Source organism: Triticum urartu, chromosome 5, assembly GCF_003073215.2.
Source record: "Triticum urartu cultivar G1812 chromosome 5, Tu2.1, whole genome shotgun sequence".
Lineage (NCBI taxonomy): Eukaryota > Viridiplantae > Streptophyta > Magnoliopsida > Poales > Poaceae > Triticum > Triticum urartu.
This window is the reverse complement of record NC_053026.1, coordinates 482,608,931-482,625,836: the sequence shown is the minus strand read 5'-3', so window position 1 is coordinate 482,625,836 and position 16,906 is coordinate 482,608,931. Positions and strand designations below refer to the sequence as shown.

At 46.1% G+C, this 16,906-nt stretch overlaps 3 protein-coding genes across 4 annotated transcripts; 1 reads left to right on the top strand and 2 right to left on the bottom strand.

Annotated features, from left to right (window-relative positions):
• Nucleotides 1–661: 661 nt before the first annotated feature.
• LOC125556390 (proteasome subunit beta type-4-like) lies at nucleotides 662–2,823 on the bottom strand. Its single transcript, XM_048719136.1, has 6 exons — nucleotides 2,566–2,823; nucleotides 1,833–1,909; nucleotides 1,621–1,750; nucleotides 1,356–1,527; nucleotides 1,076–1,261; nucleotides 662–953 (listed from the first exon to the last, which is right to left on the bottom strand). Exons 1-6 carry the CDS (start codon nucleotides 2,619–2,621, stop codon nucleotides 840–842), a joined length of 735 nt encoding a protein of 244 aa, XP_048575093.1. The 5' UTR covers nucleotides 2,622–2,823; the 3' UTR covers nucleotides 662–839.
• A 4,738-nt stretch (nucleotides 2,824–7,561) lies between these two features.
• On the bottom strand, nucleotides 7,562–10,265 carry LOC125510012. The gene is made up of 7 exons (XM_048675099.1): nucleotides 10,077–10,265; nucleotides 9,589–9,698; nucleotides 8,943–9,092; nucleotides 8,618–8,862; nucleotides 8,250–8,360; nucleotides 8,117–8,161; nucleotides 7,562–7,889 (listed from the first exon to the last, which is right to left on the bottom strand). Exons 1-7 carry the CDS (start codon nucleotides 10,189–10,191, stop codon nucleotides 7,724–7,726), a joined length of 942 nt encoding a protein of 313 aa, XP_048531056.1. The 5' UTR covers nucleotides 10,192–10,265; the 3' UTR covers nucleotides 7,562–7,723.
• A 55-nt stretch (nucleotides 10,266–10,320) lies between these two features.
• LOC125510013 (trigger factor-like) lies at nucleotides 10,321–12,758 on the top strand. 2 transcript variants are annotated; one of them, XM_048675101.1, is made up of 8 exons: nucleotides 10,321–10,475; nucleotides 10,930–11,036; nucleotides 11,192–11,241; nucleotides 11,316–11,398; nucleotides 11,512–11,620; nucleotides 12,012–12,025; nucleotides 12,131–12,232; nucleotides 12,314–12,758. In XM_048675101.1, the coding sequence occupies exons 1-8, from the start codon at nucleotides 10,416–10,418 to the stop codon at nucleotides 12,431–12,433; spliced, it is 645 nt and encodes a 214-aa protein (XP_048531058.1). In that variant the 5' UTR covers nucleotides 10,321–10,415; the 3' UTR covers nucleotides 12,434–12,758. The 2 variants fall into 2 exon arrangements, with proteins under 2 accessions (XP_048531058.1, XP_048531057.1); XM_048675100.1 differs by having other exon boundaries at nucleotides 11,506–11,620.
• Nucleotides 12,759–16,906: the final 4,148 nt, after the last annotated feature.

Below are 16,906 nucleotides of genomic sequence, written 5' to 3'. Positions count from 1 at the left end.
TGAACATATGATGAAATATTTTTAAATACATGATTAACATTTTTTAATACGGAACATTTTCTGGATACACCAAAATGTTCATGTAATTTAGAAAAATGTCCACACACTTTTTATAAATAATGTTTATGTAACTAAAAAAATGCTGACATCTTTTTTCGATTTTTTTAATGTGGTAGAAAAATGGTTAACCTTTATTCAAGAAACATTTCATGTCGTATATGAAAAAAACGAGAGAAAAAACAAGGAATCCAAAACAACCAAAGAAAAAACAAAAATCGCTGTAAAACCGTAAGAATTGCGCTCGGTAACTGGGCTGGCCTATAACGCCAGAGCTTTCGCTACTAATCTGCCGCAGAGAGCAGCAGATAGGAGGACTCAGCCGTGCTCAGGTTGTCACGTCGGCAGCTTGCGATTGTGACTTTAAAAACAACCCCGAGCACGGAGGTGTTCTTGTCCACCACTACCTCCAGGACTTCACCTGATCTCAGCTACAGCATCCATCGAACAACCTAGGTCCGCCATTGCAGCAAAAGGTGCGGTCAACTAAGAAAGAATAGCTGCGATGCCAAAAACAAATGAAAGAGAAGGGCAGCGCTAGAGCATGGCATGTGAACGGGATACCTGCACATCTAACTGACGCAAACAGTAGGCACCACAATCATACGAGGTCCACACGACCACACTCAATGTTCATAAAACTTGAAATCAAATTATAGCATGTCACACAAAGCAGATGTCAGAGTTCCAGTCATGTTCGGATCAAACACTAACACGGGCCGAAACTGCTTCAGCAGCAGAGTATGCTACGTTTTCTAGCTCATGGCTGCAGCAGCATATGTCTACCATGTTCCTACAGCGCCCTTGGACGGGTTCTCAAAGGCGGCAAATCCCCAGTTGGTCTTCAGGGCATACGGCGGGTAGATGGTCGATCCCTCGGTCGTGATCTTGGCAATCTGTCAACCAAACCAGACAAACCATCCATGTTATAACAGTTCAGCAGCTACATACTGAAGGAATTTGGCTAAATTTCTTCTAGGCATTAGTAAGTGACTTCACTAAGACGACAAGTTGTAACCTGGAATTTGTTGATGGATGACCGGTCACGGTACAACAAGACCAGCAGGCACTTCTCAATCAGCTTAACAGCTTCTTCAAAGGTCATGTCCTCACGCCATTCACCACGAAGTATTGGGATTGCCATGTGGTTCCCAAATCCAGTGGCAATGTGGTTCTCCTCAAAGTGTGTACCAATCATGTTAACCTGAACACCAAAATTAGGCACAACATAAGGTCATGACAAACCAGTAGCAGTAGAAAGAACAGCAATCTTCTTTCAAACCAATATAATAACATACCATGCCAAGATACTTCTCATCACCCTTTGGGCCCTTCTTCACTCCACCAAGCACCAGGGAGTTCCACAGGGGGTCAAACTTATTGCGCCGGTTGTACATCACCCTTGTCAGGTATGCATGGATTTCCTTGGGGCCCAATGAGTTGCCATCATCCCACATATGATCATTCAGACTGAAAAGGAGCAGAGATGAGGATGTCACATCAATTTCACACAGCAGAGAGAAAGAACACACATGAGCAAAGCCATTCGACAAGGTAACCTACGTCAGTTCATCCAGATAGCGCAGAATCTCCTGGAAATCACTAAACTCCCCACTCCCTCCAATAAGACTATGCTTACCAACCTCCTTGATACGCTCCACGCTCTTGTATCGCAGAGTTGACCCATAGGAGGCTGCACAAGAAATCAGATAATGGGTCGCATATCAGAGGAACAACTACATTTGCCTGTGCGGAAGAAGTGACAGCTAACTAACCTCCAGTGTCACATGCCATGATCACACCATCCTTGTATTTCATTGCAATCACAGAGTTACCAGTCACATAGGGGTTCCTGTTGATGCAATACAGCGTCGAGAGTTAACCATGTGTGTATACAAATAAATTTATTGAAAATAATAGCACCATGAAAGAAGTTGCAGTTGGACATTAGAGGAAAGCCTGGGCAATGAACGTATTTTGGAAAAAAAAATAACACACACAAGATTGCTATAAGCACCTTCTTGGACAAATTACAAAAGGCATCAAATTTACTGAAAGACACAATAGCACCAGGATAAAGTTGCAGTTGCACACTACAGGAAAAGCCTGGACACTGAAGGTAGTAGTATTTTTGAAAAAACAATAGCATGCACACGATTGGTAGAACCAATTCTTGGGCAAATTACAAAGGGCGTTATATGTATATCTATTGGGCTGGCTAATTATAAGCTAGGACAAAGGAGAGGCTTCTATATTAACACCATAAAATCATTCATTCTGCCATGGAGGTCAAAAAATTCAGATAGGTAACACAACAGTCCACGAATAAACATATGCAGAAGGCGCTATAACTGCTGGGTTGGTTAGCTATGAGCCGAGAGAGACTAACTAAAGCCTAGAGGCTTGTAGATCGACAACAAAAAATTCCATCCATGCTACTATCAATTGCATAAGAAATTTCGCGGAGCGCATGGCATTCCAGATCGGAGAAATAGGGGGGTTGCTTACAGCGTCCTCTGCGTCCCCTCGCCGCCTCCGGCCGCGTGGGAGTGGGATCCGTCCATGGATTCGGGAGGGGGGATTCGATCTGGGCTTGGCTCGCCTCGTCGGAGGAAGGCGCGCGCTCGGTCTGGCGGTCTGGCTTTGGTGGTGGTGTGCCCTGCCCCTCTCTTCCCCTTCCCCTTCTGTGCGTGTTCCGTTTTCTTTCTTGCAGAGCGGGTCGAACTCCAAGTCGAAGCAGGCGGCTGGGTCGGGCTGGTGTGCGTCTACTCTTCCACAAAACGGGTTTCTGGTTTACGTATTAGAGCTCAGGCAGAGGCTTTCATCGATCAAAAAACCCGAGGTAAAAGGCTTGACTCATTCATTAATTAAGGATTTTAGAGTCCAGAACAGCAAGCTCGACACGGGAGCACATCATAACAAAAATATTATGATTACATGATTAATCTCACGACATGATAGTACTTAAATGCATGTCCTGCAGTGATCCAGAGTTTCGCGTCGTCTTTGATATGCCGAAGAATGTAGAACGAATGTGTTAATTTCTTCCTCAAGACCCTTACATTCCTCTCATTCTAAATTACACGACACGACCTAGGTTTATATATAAAGCAACATCACCAAATTACACGGCGAAATGATACAATATAGTGAGGCAGTCCTCTAATACAGCAACTCCCTAAATAACTGGTCAACATAACCACACACGATTGCGTTGCTGAACAATTAATCACATGACGACCAGAATACAACACCACGACACGACCTAGGACACCTAGCTTCCACGACAACTCCCTCATGAGGGGAACGCAAAAGCACCACCGTTGTCAAGCCCAAAAGGACATAGGTTTTCACCCAGAGACTCGCCACGGAGAGAACCATGACGACGTCTTCAAGAAGATAACGACACCCGCAGATATCGTCGCCGTCAGCGCCAAAGTGTGGAGCTTTTACTCGGCACCTCACCCGTGCCACCATGAGGCACCCAAACCAGCCATGGCGAGAAACCGGCCTCCTGATCCGGATCCAGGCAATGCCACTACCGAGGACAGAAAGTGTGCCCGAATCACCCACTGCTACACCCCTTGTCGTCCAGACGACCAAGAAGCATAGCCACTGTTGCCGTCATGGAACCTGCCGGAAAACCATCATTCAGACCGCCGTCTGGGGCCGCCGCCCCAGCATCCATGTCCCGAGTCACCGCCAACTAGACCTGGCCATGGGCTGCCCGGCCCGCCCCGGCCCGAAAAAGCCCGACCCGGCCCGGCCCGACGCTGCTCCCGGGCCGGGCTCGGGCCTAGATTTTGAGCCCGGTGGCCTGGCCGGGCCGGGCCCGGGCCCGTCATTTTTGCAGTTTTCTAAAGGGGCCCGGCCCGAGGCCCGGCGGGCTTTTGCATGTTCGGGCCGGGCTTGGGCCCAAAAACTAGGCCCGATGGCCGGGCCGGGCCGGGCTCGGGCCCAGGTTTTTTGGCTCGGGCTTGGCTAGGCCCGGCCCGAAGCCCGGCCCGGCCCGAGGTTTGGCCAGGTATACCGCCAACCATCGAAATCACAACACACAACCACGGTGGGAGAAACGAAAGGCACCTCCTTCCACTCCTAACCCGAAATCAACCACCTAGCCTGGGTGAGCGCCTTCACGGTAGGAAGCGTCCACCTCTGCGTTCCCAGTCAATCCCGATGGACCGAGGGAGACATGGCCTAGGAGCTGCCGACGGCCACCGCCGAGCATGGCCCAACACTGGTCCTTGACCTTGGTCGAGCCAAACTCACACGCCGCCACACCCGCGGCCATCAGCGTCGACCTGACCTCCAGCATAGCAGCACCATGGGCACCTGCTCGGACCGCCGCCGCAATGGATCAAAAAGGCAGGAGAGCACTAATGGGAAGGCAACTAGCGCAGACTAGGTCGCCCGCTGCACCTACACTCCGCCGGACGCCATCCACCATCGCGAAACAAAACCGCGCGCTCCCCGCCGATGACACGGACCACCACTGTAAGAGAGCAATGGGCTGCCCCACAACGATCCAGAGGAGCCTCAGCAGCACCCCCACGCCAGGCCATGCTGCCGGCATGAGCCCAACCACCGTGATCACCCCCACATGGCGCCGCCCAAACTGGCGTACTCCATCGAGGCCCTGGCACCCCCATCAGGCCGGCCTCCCACAATGACGTCCATGCCAGGCCGCCAAGCAGAGACCCGAGCAGCTCCACCTCACCGGAGACACCACCCACCGTTGTGTTGGGAAACATAGTAGAAAACAAAAAAAATCGCCTTACGATCACCCAGGAACAATATGAAGATGCATAATGGGTGTAGCAGAAGTAGACGAGTCGGTGTAGATCGTACTTGGAGTCCCTTGAACGTCGTGAGTGTAGCAGAAGTAGACGAGTCGGTGTAGATCGTACTTGGAGTCCCTTGAACGTCGATGAAGATCCCGCGAACCACCCTCGAACTTAAAACCGAAAGCACAGCCTCTCTAATTGGCAGCGCTTCGCCGTCCAGAGCTAATCGTCGCCGGAGAATTAGAGGGAGGGGATTAGAACCACACAACGCTTATAATTATGAGGATTATAGGTGGCCAGGGCTAGCTCTAATTAGTCAACTAGGACCAACAAGAAGTAGAACTAGATCAACTAGAGGAGGCTCCAAAACTTGTATTAACATAAGGTGGAAATCCTCTAGTATATATAGGTTAGAGGGGAGGGAGAGGGCAGCCAGAAAGGGGGAAGTGCCCCCTTGGTGCGCCGGCCTAGGGGAGGAGTCCTACTCCCTCCCCTAGTCCAATTCACCCCCTCCCACAAGGAAATGGAAGCGCCAACTTCTCTTGGGCCCTCCTCTTGGCTTTTAATTCCCGTTGATATTTAAATTGTAAAATGTTCTAAACACTTCTAGACCATTATATATATAATTTAACATCACCGAAATTTTTTTCCACCTATATATAATTAATCGGTAATACCCGGTATTATCTGATATTCACCGAAACCCTTCCGATGATCCCAAAACGCTTCTGGGACCTCTTGGAATTATTCCGGATATTAATGAAACAATTTCACAAATATATTCTCATTACTCCTGTACTGCTAGCACTCAGCAGATTATGATAACCTTAAGCATGACCCCGTAGGTTTGGTAAACCATAAACATGAATGAAACCCCCTTGTTTAATGACCCATAGCGAAACTGTGGACATCCATATCGGTCCCTATGATTACACGAATGATATTCGAGTGAACCTTTGGTTATCATGTGATGTTCCCTTTACTTCGCGATACTTTGCAAAACCCAGTGTGCATTGGTATCCTCCTGAGACATCACCATGCTCACTAGATCGTTGCTCCCATTACCGTTTTGTTCTTCTTTCTTGTTGACGTGTTTCGGCATCCCCGTGGCGTAGTCACCTGTGTCTGGCCAGACGATGATAGATGCCATCACACCGAGAGGGCCCTAAGAATATCTCTCGATCTTCGAAGGAGCAAATCTCACTCTCGAGCTATCCGGTCACTTGTCAAACTTTCCGGTGAGCCTGAAAGTTGTCGTTATGATCACTTTGTTACAGATGACGTTTGAGAAACCCCAAAATCCGTCGTCTAGTAGGAAGTAACCGAGATACTCTTATGGTCTAAGGAACTAAAACACATGCTAACACTCCATGTTATTACATATGATTTTAGACGATATAATCACAAAGTATAACAGACAAGTATTGGATCGATTCAACATGACCATTCTTCTAACGTCATATCTTCAATGCTGTTTTAGGACTATCGTTACACTTAACGATATCCTAAGATCCGAAAAATGTGATCACCAACAACACTTGAGCCAGTCTTAGAGGTGAGACTGGAAACCTATTGTTTACCGTTTATCATTTCACACATGCATATGAGTTTTCCACTGAATCACATATTCCAGGATCATAACAGCTATAGCATGAAATATAAACTTTTAATTATGAATAATAAAAATATAATAATACAATATTATTACCTTTAGGGCATATCACGTTGCCTCCCAATGCTGACACATCCCTCGCTGCCAGTGGCCGCCACATGCCAGATCTGGGGAGAGCCTGCACGACCGCCAAACGCCACTACCAGCACGACCCACCGTCCTCCACGCCGCCCATCACAAAGCAGACACACCTGCCCGCTTCCTCGGCGCTTGTGTGCTGCCACGCCGCGGCACCCGGCCACCGCGCCACGTCCTGCCCGTCAGAGCCGCCCCGCACCGGCCCAGCACATGAGGAGAAGAAGCCGCCCGCCGCCGCCGGCTCCAGCCGAGCTTTGCCCGACCGAGCACGCGGCGACGACGAGGGAGGGGGGAGGAGAAGGAGGAGCGGCGGCGGTGCGCTAGGGTTCCCTCCCCGTCGCCTTGCGGGGGGCGACACGGGAGGGGGTTGGGGGCATGGTAAGGGAGGCCATATCGCCGGATGCCACAAGCTCCCAGGTGATGCCATCCTCGACTTCATCACGGGGCTAGGTGTGCTGAAGGTGGATCCATAGGTTTACAAACTGGACGATGTGGTCCATGATGAGTCCAATGGAAGAGTCGATCTTTTGCATTCAAGCGTTGTCCGTAAAGCTTCCCTAACCGTCCAGTTCTTCCTTTTGGAGGCTGCGAAGATGAGGGGGCCGATGTCCTTTGGTTTCTTCCATTGCACCCACAGCGAGCCCCAAAAAGGCGCCTTTATTCCGTGTCCTAGGATGGTGGTGGAAGGCATAGAAGAGGTCCATCTTTGAGTCAGATGAATTTCATGAATCCTGAGAATGTAGAACAATCTTCGGAGAAAGAGAGTTTTTATTGACTAAAATCGCCACATGGAGGATTTAGCGCACAAGGTCAGCTTGAAAAGGGGAAATGGTCTCATACCGCAATTTCTTACAGTAATTTCTGTAATTCACAACCAGCAAGACAAAGAGGTGATACATCCATCAGATGAATTGAACACATGACACACCATGATGATATCCATCAGATGAATTGAACACATGACACATCATGATGATCAGATGATGCATCGATGCACCAATCATACAAACATATTAATGATAAATCTCATTCAGACCCTTCAGTTCTCTAATCGACATACAGGCATCAGCTAGCATTGAACATGCCAGCTTAGCAGACTTCGAGTGGTAAAACTGCCTAATGGCAATCTGAGTTACAACACGATGACCCCGGACTGGCTTCGGAAGACCTCGATCTCCAGACGCGCCGAGGCCCAGACGTGGCTGCATCGCTCAAGCTTCCCGTTTATGCCAGCTAGAAATGACTTGGCCCATGGTTCTTCGTCGCGTTTCGCGCTCATGTCACACGGAACTGAAAAACTGGCATATACCATGTCACTGTTAGTTTGTAAGATCACCCCAAGGCGCTGCCCCTCCCATTACAGGTAATTGTGCAAATTTTAGCTTACGTAAGTATGTATGTCTGAACTACAGCTCATGCAGTGGTCAGGTAGAAACATAAGCATTCGACAAGTGGCAGGAACACAGAAACCTAAGTGAAACACCCCTCGCAAAAAATTGAACAGACCGTAGAAAATATATTTTACCTCAGCAGTTCCTCTTCTGATTGTTTAGCATCTGAATGGCGATTTCTGTGGTAAGATATACCAGTATCAGAGCTACAAGAAATTTCTTCCTGGAAAAAAAAGCAACTGGAATGTTCGTGAAAAAAAGCCAAACCTGACCACATATATCCTGTAGATGTGAAGAGAGTGCTTGGAGAGATTCTGAGTGGCCGCCTCACCACTTCCATTGCGAAACAAATATGTTACAGGATAACCCAAAAGCCACCTACAAATGTTGCAACATGAAACAATGAATTGGGAGAGGCCAATTGAAATGGCTAACTTTGGCAACATAGCAAATATAAGAATGTGCAAGATATTTCAATTCTGATGTTAAGAATTAGCAAAAGAATAGGTGCCATGTTTTATAATGAGGATATGTGGTACTTTTAGATTACAAGTGCCCATGCAATGATTCCAGTGGACTAGCATTCCATGCTCATGAGGTTGGATACTCTCTAGGAAGCGAGAACCAGAAATTACCCATTCAGAGAAGGCAGTGCAATTCGGGTACCCTCTAGGAAGGCACTCAGATCAACAACCAGTGAGGTCGCGTCAGCAATACTGATGCCAGTGCACTCCACATCAGTGTCTCTCTCTGGAAGTCCCGACTTCTGCTTTGCTGTTCCAGGTTCTACATCTGCTTCAACAGGGAATTTAGCTGAAAAATGATCCTGGACGGATAAAAGCTCCACCATGGTTTCATTCTTTTCTGTGTTTGCAAGAAGCTGTACCAGGAGATCAGTCAGTAATGTAAAACAGGGCAATCAACCAAAAAAACAGAAGTGTGATCTGAGAAGGTAAAGACTTTGCAATAGCTTTTCTCTAGGTCCACAAAAGCTAGCTGGTACTGTGACCTTCCATTTGGTGACACGTGTTCAGCAAGTCCTTGTACGTGAATCAAATAGAGCATATCTTTGATAACCATCACCCTTAGCGGATTCAAGATCCTTGCTTCCTACAGGTCAAACAGGATATTAAAACTGCTATACTCGAAAGACTAGTACAGATTGGTCGAGCAAAGATGCAAACTGAGAGAGATCATAACTAAAACACTCAACTATAGCTTAAATGTAACAATTTGAGATGGAACTGCGATTTGCCAGCTCCAATTTAAATTACAGCAATCAAGATTCAGGTCTTAAATGTTTAAATCTAACTGTTTGACGGCAAAGAAATACAAGAAGTCGCCACCAATTGCTAAGACAAAAGGTCCAACGAAATAATACCAGCCGACATGAGCCACACATCAGCTCAGTGGGATGAGGGCTTACCACTGAATCAGTGAAGTAGCCCCATCCAATGCTCGCTCATACAAAATTTCAACAATGGATAGAATCATAACTTCCAAATCTGAGTTGCTACTTTACAAGGGAGAGATGCTTTGGATGGATATTCAGTAGCGGCGAAGGATAAAATACAGATAACTCAACACACTGAATTCGGGCAATCACCTGCCGAGCATGGTGCAGCAAGCTGCAGAGATTGTCCTGTAGCTGAGGCATCGTGCCGCCGTAGTCCATCAGTATAACAGGCCGCAACCCGGTGCAGAGGAACATGATATCTGCCAGGAACTCGTCAGTGCCAGTTCAATAAGTTTGCTCCTCAGTGCACTAATGCCAAATGCAGTCTCGAATTAGAAATCATCGTCTCCCTGCACAGGTATTCTGCAACTAGCTGATCAATCTACCCACCTATTGGTAGTACCAAACCCTGAACCTATTGGAACTAAACATTGCTCTGAAACTATCTGAACTTAGCTCGATCGAGTTATGCCAAGCTGGGCCGGGTAATGGATGGATGAACCAGCTACCGAATCACATGTTTTAGCACCAAATTCAGCAATACGGCACAGAACAAAGAAAGAAACGACACGAGCTCGCAGCTTATACTCCTGGGAGCACCAAATGGAGGAACGAGGAGCATGTTAGTGGACACGGACCGTTGAGGAGGCGGCGCTTGGATTGTGGGCGGAGGCGCCACCGGATGCGGGCGGCGCAGGCCTCCACCACCCGCAGCATCTCCTCGTACACCCCCGCCGCCGCCGCCACCTCCATCGCCGCCGCCGCCGCCGTGCGCGCCCAGCGGCAAGACAGAATCTGAAGGAAGTGCTGGTGAAACAGACGCGGAACGTTCTGTCCGACCGATTGAAAATCAACGGTCGGGATCCAAGGGGGAATAGGATAACTGCCTCCTGCCCACCTCCAGTACTCCACTCCTGGTCCTGGGGTTTCTTGCTTGGAATTGGAAGGCGGCAGAAGCTCTCTTGGACTGGATAGCAATGGAGTTACCCATTTCCATGGGAGGCTCTGCTGCGGCAACCAGCCTCGTGAATCTCAAGGTACACCCGCTACCCCCCTCCCCCTCTCTCCGATGCTACCCTCTTGAGGTGTGGTTTATCTATCGTTCCCTAGGGTTTAAGGCTATCTGATGTGAATTATATTGGGGAATGTTGGTGATTTTATTTTTTGGCGCAATTTGTTGCAATTGAAGAGAATGGATAGGATTAGGTAGATGTATTTGCCATTCTAATAGAATGGCTGGCTTAAAAAAATTCCGGCTCTTAACTTTCCTCAAACTTGTGAAGAACTTTGGGTTCAGTGATTAGGACTGATGCTTACGAGAGAATTTGCAACAGAGAGAACGTATTAAGAGGTTTTAGCATTAAGAGATTTAAATCCACACACGGGTGCTATTGTAATTCAGGGCGATGTAAGGTAGAAAGATATATGTTCAGACAGGCAAATGACCTTGCACACTAATTGATAAAAACAAAATTGTGGAATGTGCTGCAGATGGTGAATCACAAACGCACCAGTGGGCTTGGACCTCAACTTCAGTTTTCGCATGATGTACCATCCTCTGCTTGTCTGATGATATTTAACAAAGAATGTTCAAAACGGTAGGTTGCTTCTGCTTAATCGGATCATTGACAGTCTTAAAAAATGTTTATTCCTTTTACACTCGATTGTACTGAGGGAGTAATACCTACTGCTTAGTGCTTACCACTAATGGATTACTTCACTGCTCATAGTTGCTTGTGCATTTATTTTCCAGAATCAACTATAAAGTTTGCAGAGCGCTTCAGGCAGTATCTCCAGTACAATGTACACCTTTATCCTCTTATCATGTTATCCAAACAGTGTACCGAAAATCTTACCTTCTGGGCTTATGCTATCAGGTGCAGAAAATCCCATGCAAGCACCGGTAGCCTTTAAAGATTTTCATGTTTCTGTGCTTACTGAAGAAGATGGAGTGATAGAGGTTGCTTGGCATTTTGCTCTCAGTAATAGAATTGACTGAAAATAAAATCCAGCTCTTTTGCAGATTTCATCTTAATCTCTTTACTTTTCCATTTTCTTTGTTACAAGACACAGATACGAGTAACTGTTAGCAGTAAAATGACGGATTCTGTCTTTGAGAAAGTCTTATCAAAGCATATTGCCGCTGCACAACCACTTCCAGGATTTCGGCGATTGAAAGGAGGTAGCAAGCCTTTTATTTCCCTATCCATCTCAGTTCAGATAGAGCTACGGTTGCAACTCTGTTTCTGTTATTCGATCTTGTATCTTCAAAATCTTAGGAGTTCATCCCATGAGTTCAATATTTAACATCTGAAGAACACTCAGAACAAATGGCTTCTTGATGTCTCATACACTCATCATATGTCTCAATGGATCATTAGCCGAGCTATTTGCTTTAATCCATATAGAAGTTGTTTAATTATATTAACCGTAGATTGCACTTCTCTTATTTATTTAGCTTTGCATCTTTGTAGCAGTTTCAATTGTTACAGCTTAGACAGCTGCTTAATTTTCTTTTGTGAAACTAACGCTGGTCACTTTCCTCGACATTGGTGCTACTTGAAATGATTCAGGGAAAACTCCAAATGTAAGTTCTCGTGACAACCAAAATTTAGTTCCTCTGCTTCGGAACATCTGCTCATGCTAGCTGGATTGTGTTTTGACCTGCTCCATGAATCTTGTTGTGGCTCAGGTACCAAAAGAAGTCGCTCTGCACTTGATTGGACCATCAAAAGTGACGAAAGCAGCCATCAAGAAAATCATCAATCGCGCAGTCGCTGAATATGTCGAAAAGGTAATAACTACTATCCATGGGTTTCCTACTTTAGATGTGAATTGGTTGGTCATTTACCTCTGTTGCATTGACATGCTACAGGAGAACCTTGACGCGTCGAAGAACCTGAAGGTTCTGCAAAGCTACGAGGAGCTCGAGGCCACGTTCGAACCTGGAAAAGAGTTCTGCTTCGACGCGGCTGTCCATCTAGCAGGAAGCTGAAGCAGTGAAGGCCGTCTTATGATGCCATTGGCGAGATGACCACTGCAGGGTGGGGGACTCCTGGGCAGCTGCCCCCTTGACCATTAAGCTCTCAGCTCTGCTAGCCTGCTGCATACGGCCCTGTTGCTATCTCTACTAGCTAAATACCTGTGCGTTGGAACGGGGGCAACTCTCTTCAGTCGTTCAACATAGGAAATTTTGATTGGGTTAAGTTTGAGATATGACGTGGGGAGGGAATTTATAAGCAAAGATCAAGAAAAATATGATGCGATTGACATTGTGTCTGTACAACTACGTGAGTTTTATTTTATTGTTTGCTTGCAAAGGATTTCTTGCTATTGGCGATTTATTTGATTTCTGCTGATTGCTTTGCAAGGGATTTTTCTTTCCCCAGAAACGAGAGGTGGGGATTGGTTTGAGAAAATAATAATGGGTTTATTGTGTGGGATTTGTTTCCCGGGAACTAGGAGTGGGCGGTCATCATTTTGAAATAAATAAATAATGAGGTTATCACGTGGTTTGAAAAAAAAGGGCATGACGAGGCATGTACGTATCATGGAAGAGGTCGAAGCGATAGAAGTGAAACCAAAAAACTCACAAGAGATGATCATGGATGCTAGTCTGTTATTTTGTTCGACGTAGAAAATACTGGTTGTCAATCTTGTGTACTACTCCCTCCGTCCCGAATTACTTGTCGCGGAAATGAATATAAATGAATGTGTATGAAATTTGAAATATGCCTAGATACATCCATTTCTGTGTAAGTAATCCCGAATTACTTGTTGTGGATATGCAACTCAGGCCTCGCTTGGGGGCACCGGATAATTTCGAGTATTTAACCAAAAACTACCACATTTCACGGAAACGTGACAGAAAACTATCACTTTACAATTTTGTGCGGAAAACTACCACTTTTGTCCTAATTCATGGCAAAAAACTACCAAGTCTCGAAACCGGTCGCTTCGTCCGCGCTAAGCACTAAACTGACCAGCCGGTCCCATGTTTCAGGTGTCACGGTGGCCAACCGCCACCCGCCGCGTGTTGACGACGCGTCTGCGGTTGGAAACGGCGGTTGTCAGTTTGCGTTCAATGCACCAAAACGTGGGAGCGGTCATTTGATGTTGATCCTCTGACAACGCCGTTTCCGACCGCGGACGCGCCGTTAACGTGCGGCGGGCATCGGTTGGCCACCGTGGCGCCTGAAACGTGGGACCGGCTGGTTAGTTTGGTGCTTAGCACGGGTGAAGCGACCGGTTTCGAGACTTGGTAGTTTTTTGCCACGGACTAGGACAAAAGTGGTAGTTTTCCGCATAAAATCGTAAAGTGGTAGTTTTCTGTCACGTTTTCGTGAAATGTGGTAGTTTTTGATTAAATACTCGATAATTTCACACCTGTTTCAAATCAATCCAGCAGACCAGCACTCGGCCGTCTCCTTGGTCAATCGCTGCCGGGCGTCGGTTCTATATCTTCCCTGCCGTGCTTAATTACCCATCGCACACCAAAGCGGAATGCGCCAGCCATGGAACAGAGCGAGCCTGATGTACATGGAGCAGCGCCATCACAAGCCATGGAGCAGAGCAGGGGCTAGAGATGTATCGCATCCGCAAAGTTGCTTTAAAAATGGAGCTAATACAAAACTGTAAGAGAGAAAGGATAGGATGCAACACGGGAGTTTCATTGATCATGCCGTCCGTGCATATACAGTTACGGTGCATGAATGTGCAAAATCAATCGTGGCTAACAAACTCCCTGTAGACTTAGCTAATGAGCTAAAGACTAGGGATATTCAGTTAGAAAGTACCACGGCGTGCATGAGTTAGTTAGGGTCGTTTACACCACCCCACAGTCCATGCGTCATTGATGAGGCAGACTGGATCGAAACTCCTCAAATGCAGCTGTTGGGAGACCTTTGGTCATGACATCGGCGAATCGCTGCTCGTCGGTATCAGCGCTAGAATTGGAATTGGGGAAAACAAAGGTTGTGGATCCGGAAATTCGAACTAGTTCACGAGCAGAGGAATTCCTTCCATCCTCCTTCACCTCTGTCTCGAGTTACAAGCCGGCCGATTGACCATTTCTTCGCTGCCAAGTTTATCCTCAGCAGGCAGCAGTATGTACAAGGAAAACGATTACAGAGGTCACTCAACCCATTCACGGCCTGCAAGCCGACTAGGTGAATCTTCTCTGTAATAGTATAAGGGCCATAGTAATTGAAGAAAAGTTTTATGATTAGCTCACCTAACCACTGAAGATTGAACATATGGCTATAGTTTCAAGAAAACCTTGTCACCAACTGCAAATGACCGATCAATCTGTGCTTATCAGCATGCTGTTTCATCTTCTGTTGAGCCCTGTGCAGATGCTGCTTGACAAAATCTAAAACTACAGTTCTCTGTTCCAACCAAGCAGAAGTGTCAGGACAGGAAATAGTGTTACAAACTGAAATGCCAATTATCTGGATGCCTGACCATACAGAACCTCAAAAGGAGACTTCCCCACAGATGAATGCTAGTTAGTATTGTACCAAAATAAGCCATTTAGACAGATGAGTAGGATGTGCACGTACTAATAAATCATCTGAGGTAACACTCAATCTGTTGATCGACTCCCTCAATCTGGCCATCTGTTTCAGGGTGATTGGTTGGGCTCATTTTCAATTCACTGGCAGTTGCTTTTATCAAAGCCTTCCAGAAAAGAGCAGTTTTAACATGGTCCCTCTTACCCCCTCTTTTCACATAAGAGGTAAGAGTATAAAATAGATCTTAGCCGTTAATCTCATCAATGAATGGCTTGATTGACTCTTACCTTCTTACCTCACATGTAAAAAAAGGAGGTAAGAGGGACCATGTTAAAATTTGCCTCCAGAAAATGCTAGCAAATATAGGATCCCTATCTGAAACAATATACTTTGGCATGTTGTGCAACTTGAAAACATGGTCCAGAAAAGTCTCAGACACAAATAGGTGCACAAAAAGGATGATGGAAGGGAATAAAATGGCCATATTTAATGAATTTATCAATAACCACTAGAATGCAATTATACCTGCTAGAAGAAGGAAGGCCACCAATGAAATCCATTGCAACCATTTCCCATGCTTGTTGAGGAACAGGCAAAGGACACAATAGGCCAGGGTATGGAACTCTCTCTGGCTTGGCTTGCTGGCCAGTAAGACAAGCTTGTACCATTTCATGGATAAACTTCCTCGTACCTATACAGCAGATTAGACTGTGAATTCTTTTATATGTCACGACAAATCCCGAGTGTCCTCCCATTGGGCTGTCATGAAAGACCCTGACAATAGAGCAATGAAAGAGAAGGAAGATTACCAACCCAAATTCTTCCCTTGTACTACTTACTAAGGCCATTCTGCAAACGATAGTGTGGTTTAGAACTGGGAGACACACTAAGTTGCCGGAGAAGATCTTGAGCTCTTTAGGATCATGTTCATAACTAGAAAGAATATCCTAAAACCACATAGGTGTAGCAGCAGAAATAGATAAAAACTTCTGAATCATGATGGGGCATCCTGGAAAGAGCATCAGCAGCAGAATTTGTGGACCCTTTCTTGTAAACAACTTTATACTGTAAGCCCATCATTTTTGTAAGTGCTTTCTGTTGCCAAGGAGTGTGCAATCTTTGTTTCCAACTGGATCAAGCTCTTTTGATCAGTTCTAATTGTGAACTCCATCACTTGTAAATAAGATCTCCAATGCTCCAGTGCCAAGAGAATAGCCAAATATTCTTTCTCATATACATGCAATGTTCGATTCTTGGGGCCAAAGGCCTTAATAACATAAGCCAAAGGATGTCCACATTGCATCAAAACAGCTCCAAATCCCTTATCACGGGCATCTGTTTCAGTAACAAATGGTTTAGTAAGGTCTGGAATAGCTAGAACAGGGGCAGTCATAAGTGCTTCTTTAAGTGTCTGAAAGGCCACTTCAGTGTCAGAGGTCCACATAAACTGAATACCCTTTTTAAGAAGTTGAGTAAGAGGTCTGCTGACGAGGCCGTAATGTTTGATAAATTTCCTATAATAACCAGTGATGCCCAAAATCCCTCTAATTTCTTTAACATGTGTTGGAACAAGCCGATTTTGCAATAGTGGTAATCTTGCTAGGATCAGTGCTAACTCCCTTCTCACTGATGACATGGCCTAAATAGCCAATGCTCCTCTGTCCAAAAGCACATTTACTGAGTTCAAATTTCCATGGATGTTCCTTAAGAAGTTGCAACACTTGTTCAAATGCACAATGTGGTCCTTCAGAGTTTTGCTACAAACTAAAATGTCATCAAAGAAAACCAAAACGCAAACTCTGTTGAGAGGTGAAAGTGTGAAGTTCATAGCTCCTTGGAATGTAGCAGGACCACCAACCAACCCAAAAGTTAAAAAAACAAATTCAAAATGACCATTGTGGGTTTGAAGAGCTATTTTGTACTCCTCACCAGGGGCCAATCTTATTTGGTGATAA

What these genes read in the sequence shown, in the direction of transcription:
- LOC125556390 (XM_048719136.1), bottom strand. Translation starts at nt 2,621, where the DNA reads ATGGACGGATCCCACTCCCACGCGGCCGGAGGCGGCGAGGGGACGCAG. An exon ending in CGCTATCTGGATGAACTGAC is followed by an intron (nt 1,528 to 1,620) that starts GTAGGTTACCTT and finishes GCTCCTTTTCAG; the next exon opens with TCTGAATGATCATATGTGGG. An exon ending in CATCCATCAACAAATTCCAG is followed by an intron (nt 954 to 1,075) that starts GTTACAACTTGT and finishes TTTGGTTGACAG; the next exon opens with ATTGCCAAGATCACGACCGA.
- LOC125510012 (XM_048675099.1), bottom strand. Translation starts at nt 10,191, where the DNA reads ATGGAGGTGGCGGCGGCGGCGGGGGTGTACGAGGAGATGCTGCGGGTG. An exon ending in GCACTGCCTTCTCTGAATGG is followed by an intron (nt 8,361 to 8,617) that starts GTAATTTCTGGT and finishes CAACATTTGTAG; the next exon opens with GTGGCTTTTGGGTTATCCTG. An exon ending in TACAGGATATATGTGGTCAG is followed by an intron (nt 8,162 to 8,249) that starts GTTTGGCTTTTT and finishes ATCTTACCACAG; the next exon opens with AAATCGCCATTCAGATGCTA.
- LOC125510013 (XM_048675100.1), top strand. Translation starts at nt 10,416, where the DNA reads ATGGAGTTACCCATTTCCATGGGAGGCTCTGCTGCGGCAACCAGCCTC. An exon ending in GGCAGTATCTCCAGTACAAT is followed by an intron (nt 11,242 to 11,315) that starts GTACACCTTTAT and finishes TTATGCTATCAG; the next exon opens with GTGCAGAAAATCCCATGCAA. An exon ending in AAGAAGATGGAGTGATAGAG is followed by an intron (nt 11,399 to 11,505) that starts GTTGCTTGGCAT and finishes CTTTGTTACAAG; the next exon opens with ACACAGATACGAGTAACTGT.